General features: G+C 42.6%; 2 protein-coding genes across 2 annotated transcripts; both read left to right on the forward strand.

Annotated features, from left to right (window-relative positions):
* Positions 1 to 1,827: 1,827 nt before the first annotated feature.
* chn1 (chimerin 1) lies at positions 1,828 to 10,992 on the forward strand. The gene is made up of 7 exons (XM_040202113.2): positions 1,828 to 2,539; positions 3,795 to 3,879; positions 6,678 to 6,851; positions 7,985 to 8,062; positions 8,767 to 8,904; positions 9,465 to 9,570; positions 10,178 to 10,992. Exons 1-7 carry the CDS (start codon positions 2,288 to 2,290, stop codon positions 10,347 to 10,349), a joined length of 1,005 nt encoding a protein of 334 aa, XP_040058047.2. The 5' UTR covers positions 1,828 to 2,287; the 3' UTR covers positions 10,350 to 10,992.
* Positions 10,993 to 13,520: 2,528 nt separating this feature from the next.
* On the forward strand, positions 13,521 to 19,363 carry LOC120834215 (acetylcholine receptor subunit alpha). Its single transcript, XM_040202109.2, has 9 exons — positions 13,521 to 13,853; positions 14,757 to 14,899; positions 14,987 to 15,031; positions 15,585 to 15,694; positions 16,039 to 16,234; positions 16,548 to 16,785; positions 18,162 to 18,385; positions 18,532 to 18,771; positions 18,869 to 19,363. The coding sequence occupies exons 1-9, from the start codon at positions 13,802 to 13,804 to the stop codon at positions 18,995 to 18,997; spliced, it is 1,377 nt and encodes a 458-aa protein (XP_040058043.1). The 5' UTR covers positions 13,521 to 13,801; the 3' UTR covers positions 18,998 to 19,363.
* Positions 19,364 to 19,561: the final 198 nt, after the last annotated feature.

The following is a 19,561-nucleotide window of genomic DNA, read 5'->3' on the forward strand; positions in this document are numbered from 1 at the left end:
CTCATCCATCATCTTCTCTTCTGAAAATTGTCTTTCACTCTATTGCTTATTCCTTCTCATAACCGACATACCTTTAGCTCTATTCTGTTTGATTTCTTGGATTCTGGAACATTGCAAAAGTTATAATTTCTATTCTTCTTCTTCTTCTTCTTCTTCTTCTTCTTCTTCTTCTTCTTCTTCTTCTTCTTCTTATTATTATTATTATTATTATTATTATTATTATTATTATTATTATAGGGATATTAATCAATGTGGCTCGATCCAACATTCAAAGAAGCTCACTTGTCCAGGCGGGACCAGAATGCACCCCCCCCCCCCCTTTGCAGAGTCCCGTCTCTGGACATGTTTGGGAAACAAGCAAATCAATCAGTGTCAATTACAGCTGCGTTCAAAGTAAACCACATCCTGGGAGTCAGACTCTCATTCTGCACTTAACAGCAGGCAATGTGATTATGCTGCAAGAACCCTCTTAAGTGCTCACGGCCTGAAGGGACAAACGGATGCATATGAAAGACTCTTAGAGCCTTTTATCGATACCACTCCCAGGTACCCTCCTGAGCACTGACTTGTGCCTGAGCATGAGAGGAGAGCTCGCACTGGAAGTCCTCTGTTTCATGTGTTCCATGTTGTGATCTGAACCTCGTCACACACCACAGTTTGGGAAGCCTTTCCACATAAGTAAACTGATCTTCAAAGGCTCCTTTTCTGCTCCCCTCTGCTCTCATTCTGACGCCTCTCTGCTGATGTGGCATTGGGGGTCCTCATTGATTTCCGAAGGAGAGTCTGTACAGTCGCTTCCTGCAGCCGCCCTCTGTTAAAAGGTGAGAACGCTGCACTTTAGCAGCTGAGTCTGAATCACGCTCTGAGATGTGGGAGCATAATCACATTTGACTTGCAGTGTGACTCGTGGAGGTAGGTTGTGAATCCTTCCTCCCACATAGCTGTCTATATTTGGTGCTTCATTTGCATGAACACAACTCTACGCTCGCATTGAACTAAACCGCAAGGAAACAAACACACAAGAGAAAAGGCTATGTTGTTGTTAAATGTTGTTAACTTATTTATCATATATCTTATCCTGCTATGCAGAATAATGGTAACAGGATTCATTTTACAAATGATCAAACTGTATAATATTTTGTCCAATTTAAATTATAGAGTTTAATCGCTTTAGGGGGATGTTAGTATTCTCTATTTGTAGGACAATGCACCTTAATTGATATGGCATATAAGGCAATTCAATGGATTTCGCATATTACACAAAAGACATGAATTACTTTATTAAAAGGCATTTGATTTCAAAGCTGTTTCATCGTGTATGGAGGATTAAAAACAAAGCTTCTACAAACACATATTTCAGATTGTTGCTTAATATTTCTGTTTTTTCTTCATTATTATTATCTTTCGATTTTCTCTTTAACGTTCATATGCTAAATGCTTACATTGAAATGTATCCTTCATTTTAAAGCTACAACATCACTTCATCACAGCCGGTATTCATATCAACGATCCTTCTTTCTGCTTCTGTGTTTTTGCTCGCTTGGTCCCAGCAACGACCAGTTTCTGTGGCAACGTGATTTTGAAAATAGCTCCTCTCCAACGGCCCACTGCTGTCGCAGGTCCTGCAGGCAGCATCCCGCTCCTGATGCATGACTCATTCATTGCTCATTATCATCCCACACTCAGTTCATCCTACGCAAGGCCCCCTGCTAGGATATCTGATGGAGACGCATGTGTGTGGGGGGGGGGGGGGGTATTGGCTACTATAAAGCCGGTGTATCCATGCTGTGATTGGCTGGTGGGATCCATTTAATCCGCCCTGACTACTACAGGGTCCGCCCCTGTACTCCTCCCCCCACCCCCCATCCCCCGGTCTCCCGCCCTGACGGCATCCACACACAACACTGTGCCGTCTCGGTTCCAGGGAGAATATCAGCTCTGCACAGGGAGGAGAGGATTAGCTCGGCCGCTCAGCTCATCTGCATACACGTTGCCAGAGAAGCACATGAGCACCGGGGGCTGTACCTCTTTTGTATAAAACCTGGCACTCCGAACACAGAGGCTCCACTTCATCTACTGTCACTGCCGTGAGAGGATTTAATAAGGACCACCATTTTTTCCATTTTGGATTCTTTTCCACTATTTTCAGGATCTTTTTTTTAGCATTTAAATCTGCCATTTGTTGTCTGAGATGTCTCTCTTTAATTGGGACAATGCGAGTTATACCATTTGATATAGTCTGGCTCTGAGCATCGCACAGTTTTTGGGGACTTTTCTCATCAGCAGAATGCCATCTCGAGAGTCCTATGAGGTTCACAAGGTAGAGAAGTCCCTCGTGCAGAAGGCCAAGCGAGAGGCCAATCAGGAGGATATTCTGGCGGCGGCTCTGGGGATGAGGATGGGACCGCAAAAACCTCCAGCCACTTTTTGGCAGCCACTTAAACTGTTTGCCTATTCACAGCTCACCTCGCTGGTTCGCAGAGCCACGCTGAAGGAGAGCGAGCGGACACCCAAATCCGAGAAAGTCCACAACTTCAAGGTGAGACTCAAATAACTCGTGGTCGGGTCAGCTCTCCAAAGCGTTGCTTTAATTTCATCACGTGAGGCCAGAGGGCCGTTTGTAATGTTCCGTTGTAGGGGGGGAAGATGAGAGGGAAGAGGAGGGGGGGGGGTTACAGAGGGGGAAAGAGGGGATGAAAAACAGAGCTGTTTTGGTCTGTCCAGCAAGCCTTTATCAAAAGGAAAATCTGTTGAGTGGTCTGTGGACCACTGCTGTCAGACTGTGCTCCAGATGGAGAGATTAGGCGGATGGAGAGGGGGAACTGTGGACCAATTTGGCTCGTGCTCACTCTCCTAGTGTTGGCGGGTTAATGGGATGAGAGCAGCAAGTGAAATATTAGCTTCAAGGTTTTCAATCTGCTGATGCTTAACAAATCTAATTCATTTGCTTTGTTCATTAAAATGAATGAATGCTGCATTTCAACATTTTAGCCGAGTATAGTTCCTGTGATCAAAGCTCCCACAACGATATGATGATGTACAATGTGAGCACATTCATATCAAAGTCAGTATAAACAACATCTGTGTGCTACAGTCCCTACATTTTTAAACATTCCAAACTAAGGTGACTTACAGTTAAACGCCACGTGTATCAAATTAAATTACATTTTCAGTAATAATAACTCATTAATTATTCACCGCCTGCATGTACATATGTTTTTCTTGCCAGCAGAGTGAAAAGAAAGATGTGATGCAAGCATGTTATGAACATGACAAAGAACATTTACATGAACGTGTATCATGTTCAGTACAAGTTGAGGAGAGATCAGTGAAATTGTCGTGCTAAATGTCAGATGACACTGCAGGTTAATATTCTTCAATTGATCAAATTGCACAGTGTTTTCCCATCCTGCTGTTGACTTAATGGGGGCTGTGGTTTAGCTGTGGCTCCCAGAGGCCTCTGTGACCGGATGGGCCGTCGTATCCTGGTGGATTTTTAGGGGGACTTTCTTTCCTTCAACAGCAAGGTGGCCTCTTGCTGTTTCTACCGACACCTTGACCCCTTCACTCCAATGAAAAGTCAAATCCTGCTGTGCCGCGACGACAAAGCCTCAGTGTTGTCACTTTTGAGTGTGCGTTTGAACAGCGATCACTCCTCCTCTGCCTCATTTAAAGTGTGAGCACCTACAGGTCTCCTGCTGCAGGAGGAGATGTTGTGTCTGTGGAACAAACGGCTGCTGTCCCCCACTGCACTTCATTACTGACGTCTGTCACCGTCCTCCTCTCTGCTGTAGGTCCATACCTTCCGAGGGCCCCACTGGTGTGAACATTGTGCCAGTTTCATGTGGGGGCTGATGGCTCAGGGCGTCAAATGTGCAGGTACGTCTTGTTCTCAGCTGCTCGTTCTTATGTAAACCGTCGTTATGGTGTATTCATGGTGTACAAAGGGGGCATTGCAGTGTGTGGGTTACTTGGTTATTAGTGGAACTGGATTATAGTTCTAATCGAAATCCAAACAGTGTTTTGGATTAGTTGTATAATGGAGTGAAAGGAGAGCTTTATGTGACAACATGTACTCTACGCCGTTAAAACCTTATTTTGACCTATTTTCTCCCCCCACTGCATTGTGAATAGATTATCAATACAAACCAGCTGAAGAATCCGTTTAAGCTCTATAAGCCGACACTGAAAGATTATTGAAAGAAAATGTAAAAGTAGCTCTTTAGCTCTTTTGGAAATATAGGATTCTTAGTTTGACTTGTTCTCTCTGCGGCATTAACAAAGGCAATCTGTGTTTCCACTTCCATAACACTGATGGATGAATATTTGCTTAATAAACACACAACAGTAGGCTCATTACAGCAGCACACAAAAGTGATGTCATTAAAGCTAAGTAATGTGTTATTTTCTAAATTACCTTTGTCACTAGAATGCTCCCCACACTGTGAGCAGTTTCAATCTTTAATAACGTTCAGTTCTCGATGAATATGATTTTACTTGGTGGGATAAACGTCTCATTCACACGTTGTTATTGTGAGGGAAATGCTTCTCTTGTCAAATTTCTGTTTCGCCAAAGCTGCTGTTAGAATCCGTTTCACATTCCAGAAAAGTGCTCTGATTCTGTGTCTTTGATGTTTTATTGATGACACAAAGTATGTCACACAGATCTGTGGGAGCTCTGGACTTAATTATTAATGTCCTGATTTTGAACGCTGGCAACAACAACAAAAAAAAGCACCCGTCTTTGGAGCTAATCTCGGTAAACTCTCATGCTGCCACTTCTTCAGTCTCGACCACAGCAACCGGAATCTAGGCCAGCGGAGTCTCACATGATCCTCGAATTTGCATTTCCCAAAAAAACACGTTCTCCCACCCCTTTTTCCTTTCCGTGTGTGTGTGAACGCGTCGTTGGCCTCGTGCCAGGAAGCCAGCCTCTGCTTGTGCTTGTTGTGCCACATTTCCTCACCAGAGTACAGAGAACGCCCCCCCCCAGCCTCATCCCATCATGCCCCGTGAAGGAAAACAAAGCTGGCGTGTCTCTTTAATGAGGAGCAGAGCTCGGAGCGTGGGGAAGGAACTCTTGTTTCCACACACATTCAAATTCAGCGGCTTCAGCCAAAGAGCTGGGTCAAGCAGCTCAACCTTCCTTTAACTTTTAAAAAAGAAGCAGAAAGAAACAGGTGGCAGATACAGTGGCACATTCAGTTTATTCTCAACCCTGCTGGTCGACATGGCGATAGTGAGCGAGGAGCCGCCATCGAACCTTTTCTCAGAGCCATTCAGCCACGACGGAGCTGCCGGTCTCCTCTCCATAGCAACGGACACGGAGCTGACGGTTAACACGGTGCAAGGAGGCAGCATCCCGTGTCGATTGGCTCCCAGTGTCCCTCGGGTGCGTTTCTCGCCCCTCGGGCCGGCCCACCTGGGACCCCGGGGCCTCCAGCGTGCTCACACACGGACAGCAAGAGGGCAGCCGACTTGAGTCTGGTGACGGGGGGCCGTCCTCTATTACATTGCCTGTCTCATATCCTTAAGAGAATCATCTCTTAAAGTAATTACATTTCTGCATCAATGCCTATAAATGCAGGCTTTTCTCCAGGGATCCATATTAATCTCAAACGGTCTGTGGTCCTCCACAAACACAGATGATTTGCTCTCAAATGTATTTTTCTATTTAAGATTTTCAAAAAAAGTAACAATTCCTCTTAGGGATTAAAATGTAATTGTCCTATTTTTTTTTTAAATTAAAAAGCAGGCAGCATTTGTCCAAATGAAACTGTCAGTACTTGAAGGCGGTTCAAAAGATCTGAGAGCATGAAGCGCTGCCCTATTTCAGTCTGGGAAACTAGGTCTAGTGTGGCCCGCAGCGCCTCAATTGCTGCTTCCGCAGCCTTTGTGTGGGAGCTTGGATTTGGAAAAGAATAGAGCGCGCAGCGGCAGCGCTCTCCATCCCTCCTCCAGGCCGCAGCGCTCTCAGTGCTCCTCTGATTCCCCCCCCGTGCGTCTCTGTTGCAAAGAGGAGCTGCGGCTTCTCGACGCGTCTGCTCTCCTCGGGCTCCTCTGTTCCCGACGAGGTGAATCCTGCCCTGAAACAGCTGCGCCTCGGGGCCCCGTCCGCTGCGACTGGAGACAAAACGCAGTGTGGGACACTTAAACTGACATCATGACTAATAAGCCATTTAAACACGCAGTGTGGTGCATCCTGCGCCTGGAAGTACCATGCAGAAGGAAACAACTAGCTACTGGTTATTATCTAATGCGTTTTGAGTGTCGTATGAATTACTATTATGAAATGCTTTCATACAAATTGAAAGGAGATACACACAGATATTTCATAGATGCATTTTACTGTTCTTAATAAACAAATGGCCCGCTGGCAGTGACTTTGGAGGAGCTCCCCGGTGGTCATGTGACATTTAGGGGGCAAACGTTGATCACGGGCATCAACCCCTTCTTCTCCTCGCAAGCCAAAACACACGAGATACCAGCCGACCGAATCCAAACGAGGCTGATGTTGGATGTGAATTTGCATTTCAGTCCTCAGTTTACAGATAAAAGGACTGACCTACTAAAAGTAATTTAATTTTATATTTTTGAACTGTGTAACTATTCCATGTTGACTCTTTTAGAGCTACAGACATTAACGAACTATTACTGCTGTTTGTCCCTTTCTGCAGATTGTGGTTTGAACGTCCACAAACAATGTTCATCTCTGGTGCCGAACGACTGCAAACCAGACCTGAGACACATCCGTAAAGTCTACAGCTGTGACCTCACCACCCTGGTGAGCGCTTACAATACAGCGCGGCCCATGGTGGTGGACATGTGCATACGAGAGATCGAGTCCAGAGGTCAGTATAGGACGTGTGTGTGTGTGTGTGTGTGTGTGTGTGTGTGTGTGTGTGTGTGTGTGCGTGTGTGTGTGTGTGTGTGTGTGTGTGTGTGTGTCTAATACAGCTAAATATTTACTGACAATAATTGGCTGGGTGGAGGCTTTCTATTGGAGCAAACAAATAAACACACATTTAAATTCAGTATGTAACATTGAAAAATCTACATGAATGAGAAACTGTATTTTGGTATTTTAAACAGGAACATTATGAAACAGTGAAATGTTGAGCATTCAACCAATCCAAAAGGAAATTTCTGAAACATATTAAATAATGAATTACCCGCTGGAACCACATTCAGATGGATGGTGTTCATGGTACTGGTAGTGTTTCAAAGCCATGAATTAAATTAAAATCTCAATATTAAGCATCCAATAGCGATTAAACCTTCTGCTCCTCATGCTGTCCAAACCTGTTTTGTCTGCCTTCATGAAGACATTTAGTATTTACTCAAGGACAACTAATCAAGCTGCGGATAATCATGTTGCAAATGCAATTACTAATACATACAATTCAAATACTTTTAATATGGTTAGCAGATTTTGCATAGGAGCCCTCATTAAAACAATCCCTTTATAATCCCGTTTGAATTTAAGTTTATGGATCCCACTTGATGTAAGGTGTTTATAGCTTTCCTCTCATTTTAAATAAGCAATCTACATTATTGAGCTGCTTAAAGTCTGCCTGCATTACTGACCGGGGTGATGTTTTTGGGAGGAGGGAATGACTGAGAGGAGTGATGAGTGTGCTGGTAATTATGAACACGTAATGAGGAATACATTACTCTGTTTCCTGCTGCCTTATTTGATTGCATTTCGGTTAAATCATTCAAGTATGTAGGAAACTCATTGCTCCCTCATTTTCTGCCCTCTAATACACGTCTGTAGCTAAGTTTGATTTATGTCTTTATTATTTTGCCCAGTGAAGCGGAAAACTATTGGCATGAGCTCATGTTCTTCCATTGCGTGACATTGTGGACATTTAAACCTTAATTTCTTATGCATATTTAATGGAATTTGTTAAATTACCCATGGAAATGCATTTTTCTACATCAGTGTCTGAAAGTTTTGTGCTCTAATTGTTTGTTCCTCAAGGACTGAAGTCTGAAGGCCTCTACAGAATATCTGGATTCAGCGATTTGCTGGAAGAAGTCAAGGTGGCGTTTGACAAAGGTACGCGTTCCTTTATCGATTTCTGTCGGCCTTTTTCCACGACGATGGACGTAGCACGCTTTCATCTGTTTACATAAGACACACAGAACCCTTCAGATTAATGAGAAAGTGACACATTTGTGGAGGATTACTGTGCAGATCCCACCCTGACATGTCCCCGTCACGCAGGGTTTCACAGTGTGGACAGACAGGGGGACGTCGGGAGATACAAACCATGCGTGCACTCGCGCTTCCTCAAACTAAAACTAAAAATTCCGCCGTGTTGGGATTCAATAGTTGACTTAGTGAAAATGAGCCTGTCTTTGCCCAGTGCAGTGTGAATTTCAACTGTAAGAAAACCCCCGCAGCGGTGGGCTAAACTCTTCACCAGATCCGCATGAGATCATCCATGAAAGAGTGTCACTCCAGCTCACAGCGCTGTGATGTTCAGTCTGCCAGCACAAGTAGGCCACGGCCCGCTCTGAGCGTGCGGAACTGAGGGAAAGTCAGAATAAAACAGGCCAGGCGGATGATAGCAGCTACGTTGCAAAATACAAAGCGAGAAGAAGATGTTTTATTTTGTCCTTTCCTTTCCAGCCAAAGGAACAAAATCTCTTCACTCCTCAATTCACACGATGATGTGGAAAAGTGTTGATGTCGACCATTTTTGCCATGTGAAAACTCACTTCTTCTTGTCTCCTTTATTCAATCTCACATCCTCACAGATGGCGAGAAGACAGACATCTCAGTGAATGCCTATGAAGACATCAATATCATCACCGGCGCTCTGAAACTTTACCTCAGGGATTTGCCGGATCCGATCATCTCATACGACGCTTACCCCAGGTTCATCGAGGCTGCAAGTAAGTCACAACGAGACAAATTAGTCAGAAAAACACCTGTTTCCCCACGTTGGATGTGACTGCTGTAAGGGGGCTGCTAAGCGTTGTGTTGTTGTTTGCATGTCAGAGGACAGACACATGTCAGCTGTGGTATGATTGCACTGAATTATTACTGGCCAAAATAACAGAAACACCTATGTCTGGGGGAGTGAAATTAAATTGCCCTCAATGTGTACTCATTTTTAATTTCTGCTGCGATCGAGATCATGAATGTGTTTATATTCTGTAGTTTTATATCAGACTGCTCTTAATATCATGTCCTCTCAAATGTGTGTGTGTGTGTGTGTGTGTGTGCATGTCTGCTCCCATCTCAACAAAAGTCCTTTGCTGTTATTTAAAAGACGAGAGTCCAGGACACACTCACAATGTCAATCTGCATTAGCCATCTCATGGCGCCTCAGACTTATTCTCCATTATTATTCACACCGGAAATAACTGCATTGATTTCTGCTCGTGTCCTCTGAGGTCCGAGAGTGTGTTCTGGCCTCTCTGACTGAACGATCCTCTCTGTTGCTCCTCAGAGCTCACAGACCCAGACAAGAAGCTGGAAGCTTTCCGCGAGGCTCTCGCTCTGCTGCCGCCGTCACACAGTGAAACTCTAAAGTACCTCATGGCGCACTTAAAAAGGTGAGGAATGCTGTCGAATGCTGCAAGAAGTAATGGACCATGTGAAAATGAATAGGAAGGCGCGGTCCGGGGAAGGACTGGCTATTGTTTCTTTTATAATGAAGGGAAGAGTATCATAGTTAAAGGATGATATGCTTTAGACTTTTAATAACACAGTATATATATATAATTCAAAGGGGTGGCTTATTTTTAGAACTTGAGTGCAGAGTGCAGGGCGACACAGAATGAGAGTATCCTTGAAGAAGCGAATAAACAGTGTAAACATTGGATACCGTGTAAAACGGAGCAACATTGCGGCTGCAGAAATGAGTGATAGTCGTCCGTTCTGGTTATTCAGAATGACATGTTGTGCCTAAAAGCCACACGTCATGTGACTTTACTTCACAAAAACCCCTCTAACAACAGTCACACTGATTCATGATGAGATTAAAACGCCTCAGGCAACACCACTCAAGAGATTGTTAATTGCTGGATATGTGTGCAACAATGTGTTGGCTTATTTTTAGATTTTGTGTTATTTAGATTTTGTTTGAGTGTTTCAAAAAGGAGAATCGTTAACATTTTCTATCTTTTTAATCATTTTTTTCTTCTAATCACACATTTGCAGGGTGACACAGAACGAGAAATTCAACCTGATGAACGCAGAGAACCTCGCCATCGTTTTCGGACCCACACTCATGCGCGCACCAAACCTCGACGCCATAACAGCCCTCAACGACATCCGCCACCAGAGGCAGGTGGTGGAGGTGCTCATTAAAAAGGAAGATGTGCTCTTCTGAGCACAGATCGGGACTTTTATAGAACGACTATCCGATGATTATTTTGTGTAAAGACTTGAATGGCTGTTTGTATTACATTGATTGATACGTTTTTGAAATGCCCTTTGTATGGACTAGTGCTGCCCTAACATCTCTCCTCCCCTGTATCGGGTGTGGACCATGAAACTTTACAATTTTGAGTACTTTACGTCTCCCCATTTTTGTCGGGGGATTTCTGAAGGCTGACAGGCCAGCGTGCATGCTGCAAGGTCTTTGTTGCTTTGTAGTCGTGACCCAGCATGTGTTGAGATCGTGTAGTGCTGAGATTCGGCTTTTGTCTGTTTTGTAGTAGTTAAAGTCCACATTCCTAGCCGCCTGCTGTGCATTTATCTTTGTCTGTCACACATTGTATAACCGAGTGTAAAAAATATGCTACTGATATTTCTGGGGTAATGTCTATGATGCTGCGTTTCTTTCTGATCTCCTCAACTGTTTTTATGTGACCTGGATACCCGTAGTTGAATGCGCCTTTCTTATTAACATGTACGGACTGCTGTATTTGCCTCACCGTAACATTTGTGAATTTAAATTTTGTATTGTAATGTTTTTGTACGCAACTTGTGCATGATCACTTTAATTTATTAAACCTTACTCTGAGACATGATGTGCTTTAATGTGTCATCTCACTTACCATGATAAAGATCTACACAGCGAATTGTGGGTTAAAACTGCATGAACTCATTGCAGCTAACACAACTTGAAGAAGCTGTGTTGGTAAACATGTTGGTGTTTTCATTTGAAGTTGTGTAACTACAACCCTGGCAATTAGATGGATATTTGCTCTCAGTAGCCTAATTAAAAGAAAAATTGAGACTCATCTTGAAAGATTTCTATCTTCAGTACAAACGGATTGGCTTGGGCTGAATGCCTCAGACAGCAAGGGGAAATAAGAAATGATCAAGATACAGACAAACACATTCTTTTCATAGGATTTGTTGGCCAAAGGAAAAATATATAACAGTATACGTTTCCTTGAAAAGACTGATGAATAAACAGTGTAAGCGTCTGTTACTGTGTAAAACCTGGGCTACATTGCGGCTGCAGACAAGACTGATAGTCGTCCATTCTGGTTATTCAGAGTGACATGTTGTGCCTAAAAGCCACACGTCATGTGACTTTACTGCACATAAACCCCTCTAACAACACATCAGTCACACTGATTCATGGTGAGATTAAAACCAAACACACAAACACCCTTAGGCAACACCACTCAAGAGATTGTTAATTGCTGGATGTATGTGCAAACAAGGCCACATTAAATGTTTGCTTTTAAAGTTTAATCATCCTCAGGTTGTGTCTTTCGAAGCAATTTCTACGAACCAGCCAAGCACAGATATCAGTGACTCTTTACAAGACCACTGGTTCAGTTACTGCTCAAATAGGAGTTATTTGGATTGTATATTCATTCCACATTACATGTTGAATTGTTATTTTTTCTGTGGACATGTGAGCTTTCAGGTTTGATTATTATTGATGGATATAAAATCCGTGTTTTGTACAGCATGTTGTTTTCAAGCTTCACATTCAGCATTTCCCCTATTTTAGATTCATGCTCTTTAAATATCAACACAAAGCATCTGAGAAGCAATCACTGCTCGACGCTTAATCACTTGGGTCTTGTGACCACATCACATTGAGTTAAGCAAAAATTTCAGAATCGTCTCTGGTGATTGTGTGGCAAAATTGGATTTTCATCCGACCGTTTAGCCTCCCCCACCATTATCGGCCATTTTAGATACATAATTCTCTCGTCTACTCTACGAATTGGCTCTGAAAGACGGTAACCCACACCAATAAAGCTACCCAGCTCCCTACCCTTCAGTGCGATGGCGTGATAACACCGTGCTGGAGAGATGTCTGCCAAATGCATTGTGCGCTGGATTTGCCTCATTCACTGTAATGAGACGACATTTGAAAGGCTGTGATCCGTGAGATAACTGACTTTTCACTGTTGACTGGGTGGAAATACTCCCCCCCCTGCAAACAGCTGACCTGAATACATAAAATGTTGAGACATAAAGAAATATTCAGTTTCCACATGTGGAGCCCTTTAAATATTTTTAATTATGGAATTCTGAATGTTGCTGTGCTTTTACATACAATGGTAATTTATGTGAACAACAACTATATATACAAATATACAACATGTATCCAGTAAAACAGCATATAGTGTTTTATGATAATAGATATCATAGTCTCTTCCAAAATATGTTACTAATTCTGTCCCGTGTCAAACGTTCCTATGTTTATGTTAAAATATAAAATATGTAAAATAAACCACTCTACACACATCATAATCTCTTCTGTGAAAACTCTAATCCTCTTAATCTTCATCGAAGCATAAACATCCAACATGTTGTCCAGTTTTTCATCCACCTCCCTGCAGATATTACATGGACGCTTTCATTCGGATTCAATGAACATTTAATCACACACAGCACAGTTATAAGCACACAGCTTACAGTCCTCCAGAGGCGGGGATTCACTGTGTTTTAATTAACAGTTGACAAAGAACCAGCACGCCCGGGACTGCAGGTTGGCTGAGCAGATATTGTGCCGTGTTACGCGACAGACTTGAATAAAGGCAACGCGCCGCTTACATGCTGTGAGTTCAGGTGGGCTGGTGATGGCAGATAGAGAGGGGAGGGTCGAGGCAAATCTCTCATAATTCAGTCATTGCCAAAATAGTCATTTGCCCCTAAGTAAGACGAATGAAGCGGGCGGTTGAGTGACTGGCTGATTGAACGGATTCGGGACGTGAGGAAATTGGGTTGCCTGACCCATCACGTCCCGCCAGGGTGGGGTGGTGCAGAGCAGAGGAGGGACTCGCGGGTGTAGCACCTGGCCCTCGGGAGACACACACAGCGGTTTGATCATCTGAATCATCTAAGATTATAATGTCATAAAATGTGAGGGGCAACTGGACAAAACGGCAGACGTATATTGATCATGTGCAGACATTTAACTGCCTCTGAAAGGCCCCTTGTGGAGGGATCAAATTGTCATCTATGAACCTGACAGTTCCATTTTTTAATCCCGCTAAAGATCTAAAGCATTACAATCACAAGAAATTCAAATTAAACTGGACTGTAAACATATTAAATAATTACTTTAAAAACAGGGTAGTTCCTCACTGCTACAAGAAAAATAAACAGCAAGCATGTGCTGCGTCTCATCGGGAGGTTGCTTGCGGCCACAATGGGATATTTTAGTGGTGGATTACTCCGGCATGTTGATCTTGTAGCAGATGACAAAGAATGCGGCCCTCTCAAGTGACGAGCACTGGCAGCGGGTCACTCACATCCGCTGTCGGACAATAACAAAGAAGCTGCCAGTGAGGAGCACAGGAGTCATTTGCCAGTGCTGAAAGAATATTCTCACGAGCAGCGTGTGGAAGTTGGATCTTTCTTTTTATGGCAAGAATGAAACCTGTATTTTTCATTTTTTATCTGGTCATTCTAGCAGGTAAGAACTTAAACTTACATGTTGGTTTACTTTGCTAGGATTTGCTTTAGTGTTTAAATGATGAAAAGTAAATAACCCGTCTACAAAAACCATTGATTAACTCTGTTTGCTGTCATTATTTTAATGATAATCGCCCCTTGGCAAGTCAAAGCTGATCCATTTCTAACAACAAAACTAAAGAGCAAATTATAATTCTGTGCAAACCAGCTATTTGATTGACAAGGCCATGTGTGCTCTTTTCGCTTTGCTGTTCAACCTTTATTACGTCTGTCACTACATGAAGTCACATGCATAATGATATATTATTATATTATGAGATTTCTTAGTTGGAGGTCTGGAGTTTCATTCAACCAGTCAAAAAAAAATGTTACTGTAAAATGACCTTTTTCTCAAGGTCAGCCGAGAAATCAAAGGGAATCCTGCTCTGGCTTTTGACAGATATGTGGGAGAAAGATCAGAACATTCTTTTAACAACATCACTGGTGTACTATTACATGTTTGAATGCAGTAATTCTAGACCCCAGAAATATATATACACAACTAAGTAAGTGAACATTAAGACTTTTTTTAAATCCCCAGAACTTATTTAATGCCCAGCATTTCCTAAGCGTGTCACTTCCAGTTCGTAACATAGTTCATGCACATGCATGTGTGTAACACCTTACACCATAGTATGAGACTAGTCACATCTATTTTCAACTCATATTAAATTGAGTCAAGTATCAGATGTCCTTAAAGCGACACAACATACTTTGGCACAACACAACCGTGTTTCAAGACTTATATTAAGATAGTTTGAGGAACAAGGAAGGACATATTTCACACGTTGTCCAAATTTCCTAAAGAAAAGTAGTAACTGTAAACAACATTAACCACGTATGTGTTTGTTAAATTGGATTTTAGGTGCTGCCTGGGGCTCTTCTGATGAAACCCGCCTGGTCAAAACCCTCTTCACCGGTTACAATAAAGTGGTCCGTCCCGTCAACCACTTCAAGGATCCGGTGGTTGTTACTGTGGGCCTGCAGCTCATCCAGCTCATCAGTGTGGTGAGTTCTCATGTAACGCATCGCATCGCCACCTGTACAAGGATTCACTGTCATCAACTGTCTGAACACGATCCTCTGCAATCACAGGATGAGGTCAACCAGATCGTCAGCAGCAACGTGCGACTCAAACAGGTTTGTTTTTATGTTGATGAGATTTTTTGACTAAAGAAGAGACAACGCTTTCTATTTATGGATTATAATGTCAACAATGTGCTAATTAAAAAAAATCCTAGAAAAAAAAACATCATCATGCTTCTTCAGCAACATATAACAAAAAAATGAAATGTAAGTATATGAACAAATATTTCAAGAGATAGAAACAAATAATGTTTTTCTCGATTAAGCAAACCTAGCAGACAAACCTACGGATTGAGTACAAAATTGGGCAACCTATATAATAACTGCACTGGGAAGACTTTCTGTACTAGGTGTATAATCCTTCTATGAAATGGAAAATATTTATATATTTAGGAAAGTATGTGACAATTAATGGATCCCTTTATGTAGAAAATGTAATCTTCCTTTAAAATTATTATCCGTACAAAATGTGTGAAAATCTACTAACATGGTTTGCATGATGTTTTCTGCTTATATTTACTATTTCTCTCCATTCCACCCTTCTCATCATATATGAAGACCTGTCCATTGTTCTTGGTGTCCTTTTTTGTTTGTTTGTTTTTTTTAGCAATGGAAAGATGTGAACTTGCAGTGGAAGCCAGAGGATTACAGCGGCATCAAAAAGATCAGAGTTCCCTCTACTGACATTTGGCGGCCTGATCTGGTTCTCTACAATAAGTAAGCTATGTAATCAGGATCCATTTGCTCAATGCTTTCCATGACCGTGTCCAACCCTGAAGAAACAATTACCACACCTAGTGGTGTTGTCTTCAGTCGCACTTTCCCAAAGTCCAGATTGCGGCATGTAGAAGCTCATATTTCATTGGGCTAAATCTGGACTCTGCATTGACCCCCTCTCACCATATGCTGCGTGCGACATGCTGCCCCCCCCTGACAACTGGCGAGCTGAGCGCTGGTTGGCTGGAGCGCGACACCAGCGCTGACCCCTCCTCGGGCACTGATGTCCCCTAACATTTAACTCATTGTCGCCCATATTGATACTGAGGTTCCTGTGCCCGCAGTGCCGACGGAGACTTCGCCATCGTTCACGAGACCAAAGTGCTTCTGGAGCACACAGGAATGATCACATGGAACCCACCGGCCATCTTCAAGAGCTACTGCGAAATCATCGTGCTGCATTTCCCCTTTGACCTCCAGAACTGCAGCATGAAGCTGGGCACCTGGACCTACGATGGAAACTTGGTCGTCGTCAACCCTGTAATTGACATTTTTAGTGGACTAGTTCTGTATTTTGGAAAGCTACATGTTACACTATCATGGGGTTTTCTGTGCCCGACCGTTCGTCTGCCAGCGGCAGTGACTAAAAACACACAAAGAGTACAGTTCTAACAAAAGAGACGTGACACATTAATTGAGGGTGCTCTCCTCCAATGTGAATATTCAAACCTACAGAAAGTTGACTTCAAGTCATGCTACACTAACGGTCTCCTGCATGTACATTTATACAGAGTGGTATTGATCCTATGATCATCTCTACATCATCCTCTCGTGTGTGGCCTCTCTCCACCAGGACAGTGAACGCCCTGATCTGAGTAACTTCATGGAGAGCGGGGAGTGGGTCATGAAGGATTTCCGCGGCTGGAAGCACTGGGTGTACTACGCCTGCTGCCCAGACACACCTTACCTGGACATCACGTACCACTTCCTCATGCTGCGGCTCCCGCTCTACTTCATCGTCAACGTCATCATCCCCTGCATGCTCTTCTCCTTCCTGACTGGTCTCGTCTTCTATCTCCCCACAGACTCTGGTATGTTGACACGGACATCAAGACAAAAAGAAAAATTGACGCAAAGTAGCTCTTTGTTTTTGATTTTTCCAAAAAGCATTAATCATACACGATACAGGAACTCATAACATACATACAAAATATTCTGTAAGCTTCCTGCATATTGCTTATTATCATGTGCGTTTTTATGATACGATAACCCAACACGCCGCAAGCGCGGCACTGCCTGTGCGCACATCTGCTCATATTCCCAGTGTGTAGGTCTGCCTCATTACCCAGGGTCCCTCTGTGTTGTCATGTCTGAAAGAAGGCTTTTGCTTTAATGTATAATAGATCACTTGATTCCAGTTCCTGATATGACTGCTGACAGGAACGTGTGGAGAAGAAGCTGGTGCCGGGAGATGATCTCCCTGGGATTACTGCTCGCACTGAGCAACAAAAACATGTCTTGCATTTCACTTGTGAAATGGTGTCAGAATCTGTTTACTTGCGCTATTGTTGGGCGGAGAAGCAACAAACACAAGATACCTCACACTTGATTGGATTGGCTGGTTTGGTTGATCAGTGGCTTCCTTGCCTTGCTGTGTAAATACTGTCCTGATTGGATGGGAAGGGAGGAGAAGCAGTTACTCATAGCAACAGCTCTCCCTGTTGGCAATGTAGTAAGATTGCATGTTATTGGTATCACAGATAACAGACGTTTAAAGTGGCAGCTCCCCAATTCACAAACCACTTTCAGGGTAATTTATTTCAATATGCCTTTTAAAGATTAGGATGTGTTGAGACAACACAGAATGCTTTATTCATTGTGTTAACAAAAGCAAAATATTACAATATTTTTACAATATTCTGGGACAGAAGTAAATGGTTTGTAACATTTTTGCAATGTGACCCCCCTCATAAATTGAACTTTATGTAGAATGATTTGACATTACAATATCAAGGATTATTAGAGTTGTCAAGAGGTAATCTTATCTGGAAACGAACATAAAAATAAAAGCTAAGGTAAATAAGAAATGGTGTTGTGAAAAGAAAAAATCAATTTATTTAAGTTAATTTGTTATTAACGGCACCTGTAAACCAATCAAGGTAATTTCTGTATTGGTTTTAAACTTTTGGATCATATCACACAAGCAAAATCCATCTGACGATGGAGAGTAGGTGATAGTAAAAGGACATTGTGGTGAGATTGTTCTGTCAATTTATTTATTTTTTTCTCCATACTGTTACTCATCTTAACCCCTCAGCCTTGTCCTGACCCTCCGATCATGTCCGGACCTCCTCAATGAGAACAACCAGTACAAATGTTGATGGAATATTACTCTGCGCTGCATATTGCATGACGTTCTCTCGGTTTTCCAATGACTAAAGTGAGGACGTCATTGTGTGTCTCACAGGTGAGAAGATGACTCTCAGCATTTCCGTCCTACTGTCTCTGACTGTGTTCCTGCTGGTCATTGTTGAGCTGATCCCCTCGACCTCCAGCGCTGTACCACTCATTGGGAAGTACATGCTCTTCACCATGGTTTTTGTCATTGCCTCTATCATCATCACGGTCATCGTCATCAACACCCACCACCGCTCCCCGAGCACTCACACGATGCCCAACTGGGTCCGCACGGTGAGCAAAACAGGATCTATCAATGCATTGGTCCTATTCCCCAGCCTGGAAGGCCTTGGAGAACAATCCTTCATGGTTTCTCTCTGTAGTATGGTGCCATCTAGTGCTAGCAGATATATCAAATATATTTGTTGTTTCTGTCGCAGGTTTTTATTGAGACCATTCCCAACATCATGTTCTTCTCGACAATGAAACGCCCAGGAAAAGAAAAGCAGGCTAAATCTAGTATTTATGGTGCTGATTTTGACATCTCGGACATCTCTGGCAACCAGACGACTTCTATTACCTACCAGTCACCCATCACCAAGAACCCCGACGTCCGCAGTGCCATTGAAGGAGTCAAGTACATCGCAGAAACCATGAAATCCGATGAGGAATCCAATAACGTAAACTTTCTCACACAGGAAGATTCACAAACATTATTTATTTATTTAATGATACTTGCTTTTGTGTAAGTGACACTCTGTCTCTCTTTTTTTACAGGCTGCTGAAGAATGGAAGTTTGTAGCCATGGTGTTGGATCACATTCTGCTGTGTGTGTTCATGGCGGTGTGTCTCATCGGAACGTTGGGAGTGTTCGCGGGCCGTCTCATTGAGCTCAGCATGTTGTAAAGGCGTGCACTTTCGCAGTTTTGTTGCTCAATGTGAAACCCCCAACCTTGTTTTTAAATGTACTGCATGTTTCCCAGCAGCATTCACATAGCATGTAAAAATCTCTGTTTGCTCAAAAAGTGTTTCGGACCTATTTGATGTTGTGAAAGAGCGTGATGATCACGGTATCTTCAGCATATTTTATGATAAAACAGTGTTGTTTTTCCTCTTTATGTGAACATATGTGTGCAATTTAAATGTTGAATTTATTTAAAGAAAACGTTTGGAATATTTTTCTTGACACGTTTTTAGGGAACAACTGTATAAAAGGTGTTTTGTCAGCTTTTAAGGTAATCTGTACAATAAAAGACATATTAACTCTAAAAAGCTGATATTTCTTTTACAAGCTCAAAACTCTATATAGTTGCCTATTCACATGACGCAACGATGCTTTTGACAGAAGACTTAATGATTCAAAACAGTTATACTTGTAGGCTTTTAAACAATGAATTATCAAGGTTAAAGATGAGTGACAGTGCAAACCTAAGTTAAATTTATCTATGAGCATATCCCAACAAAACATGA

This window comes from Gasterosteus aculeatus, chromosome 16 (genome assembly GCF_964276395.1).
Source record: "Gasterosteus aculeatus chromosome 16, fGasAcu3.hap1.1, whole genome shotgun sequence".
In the NCBI taxonomy this organism is placed as follows: Eukaryota; Metazoa; Chordata; class Actinopteri; order Perciformes; family Gasterosteidae; genus Gasterosteus; species Gasterosteus aculeatus.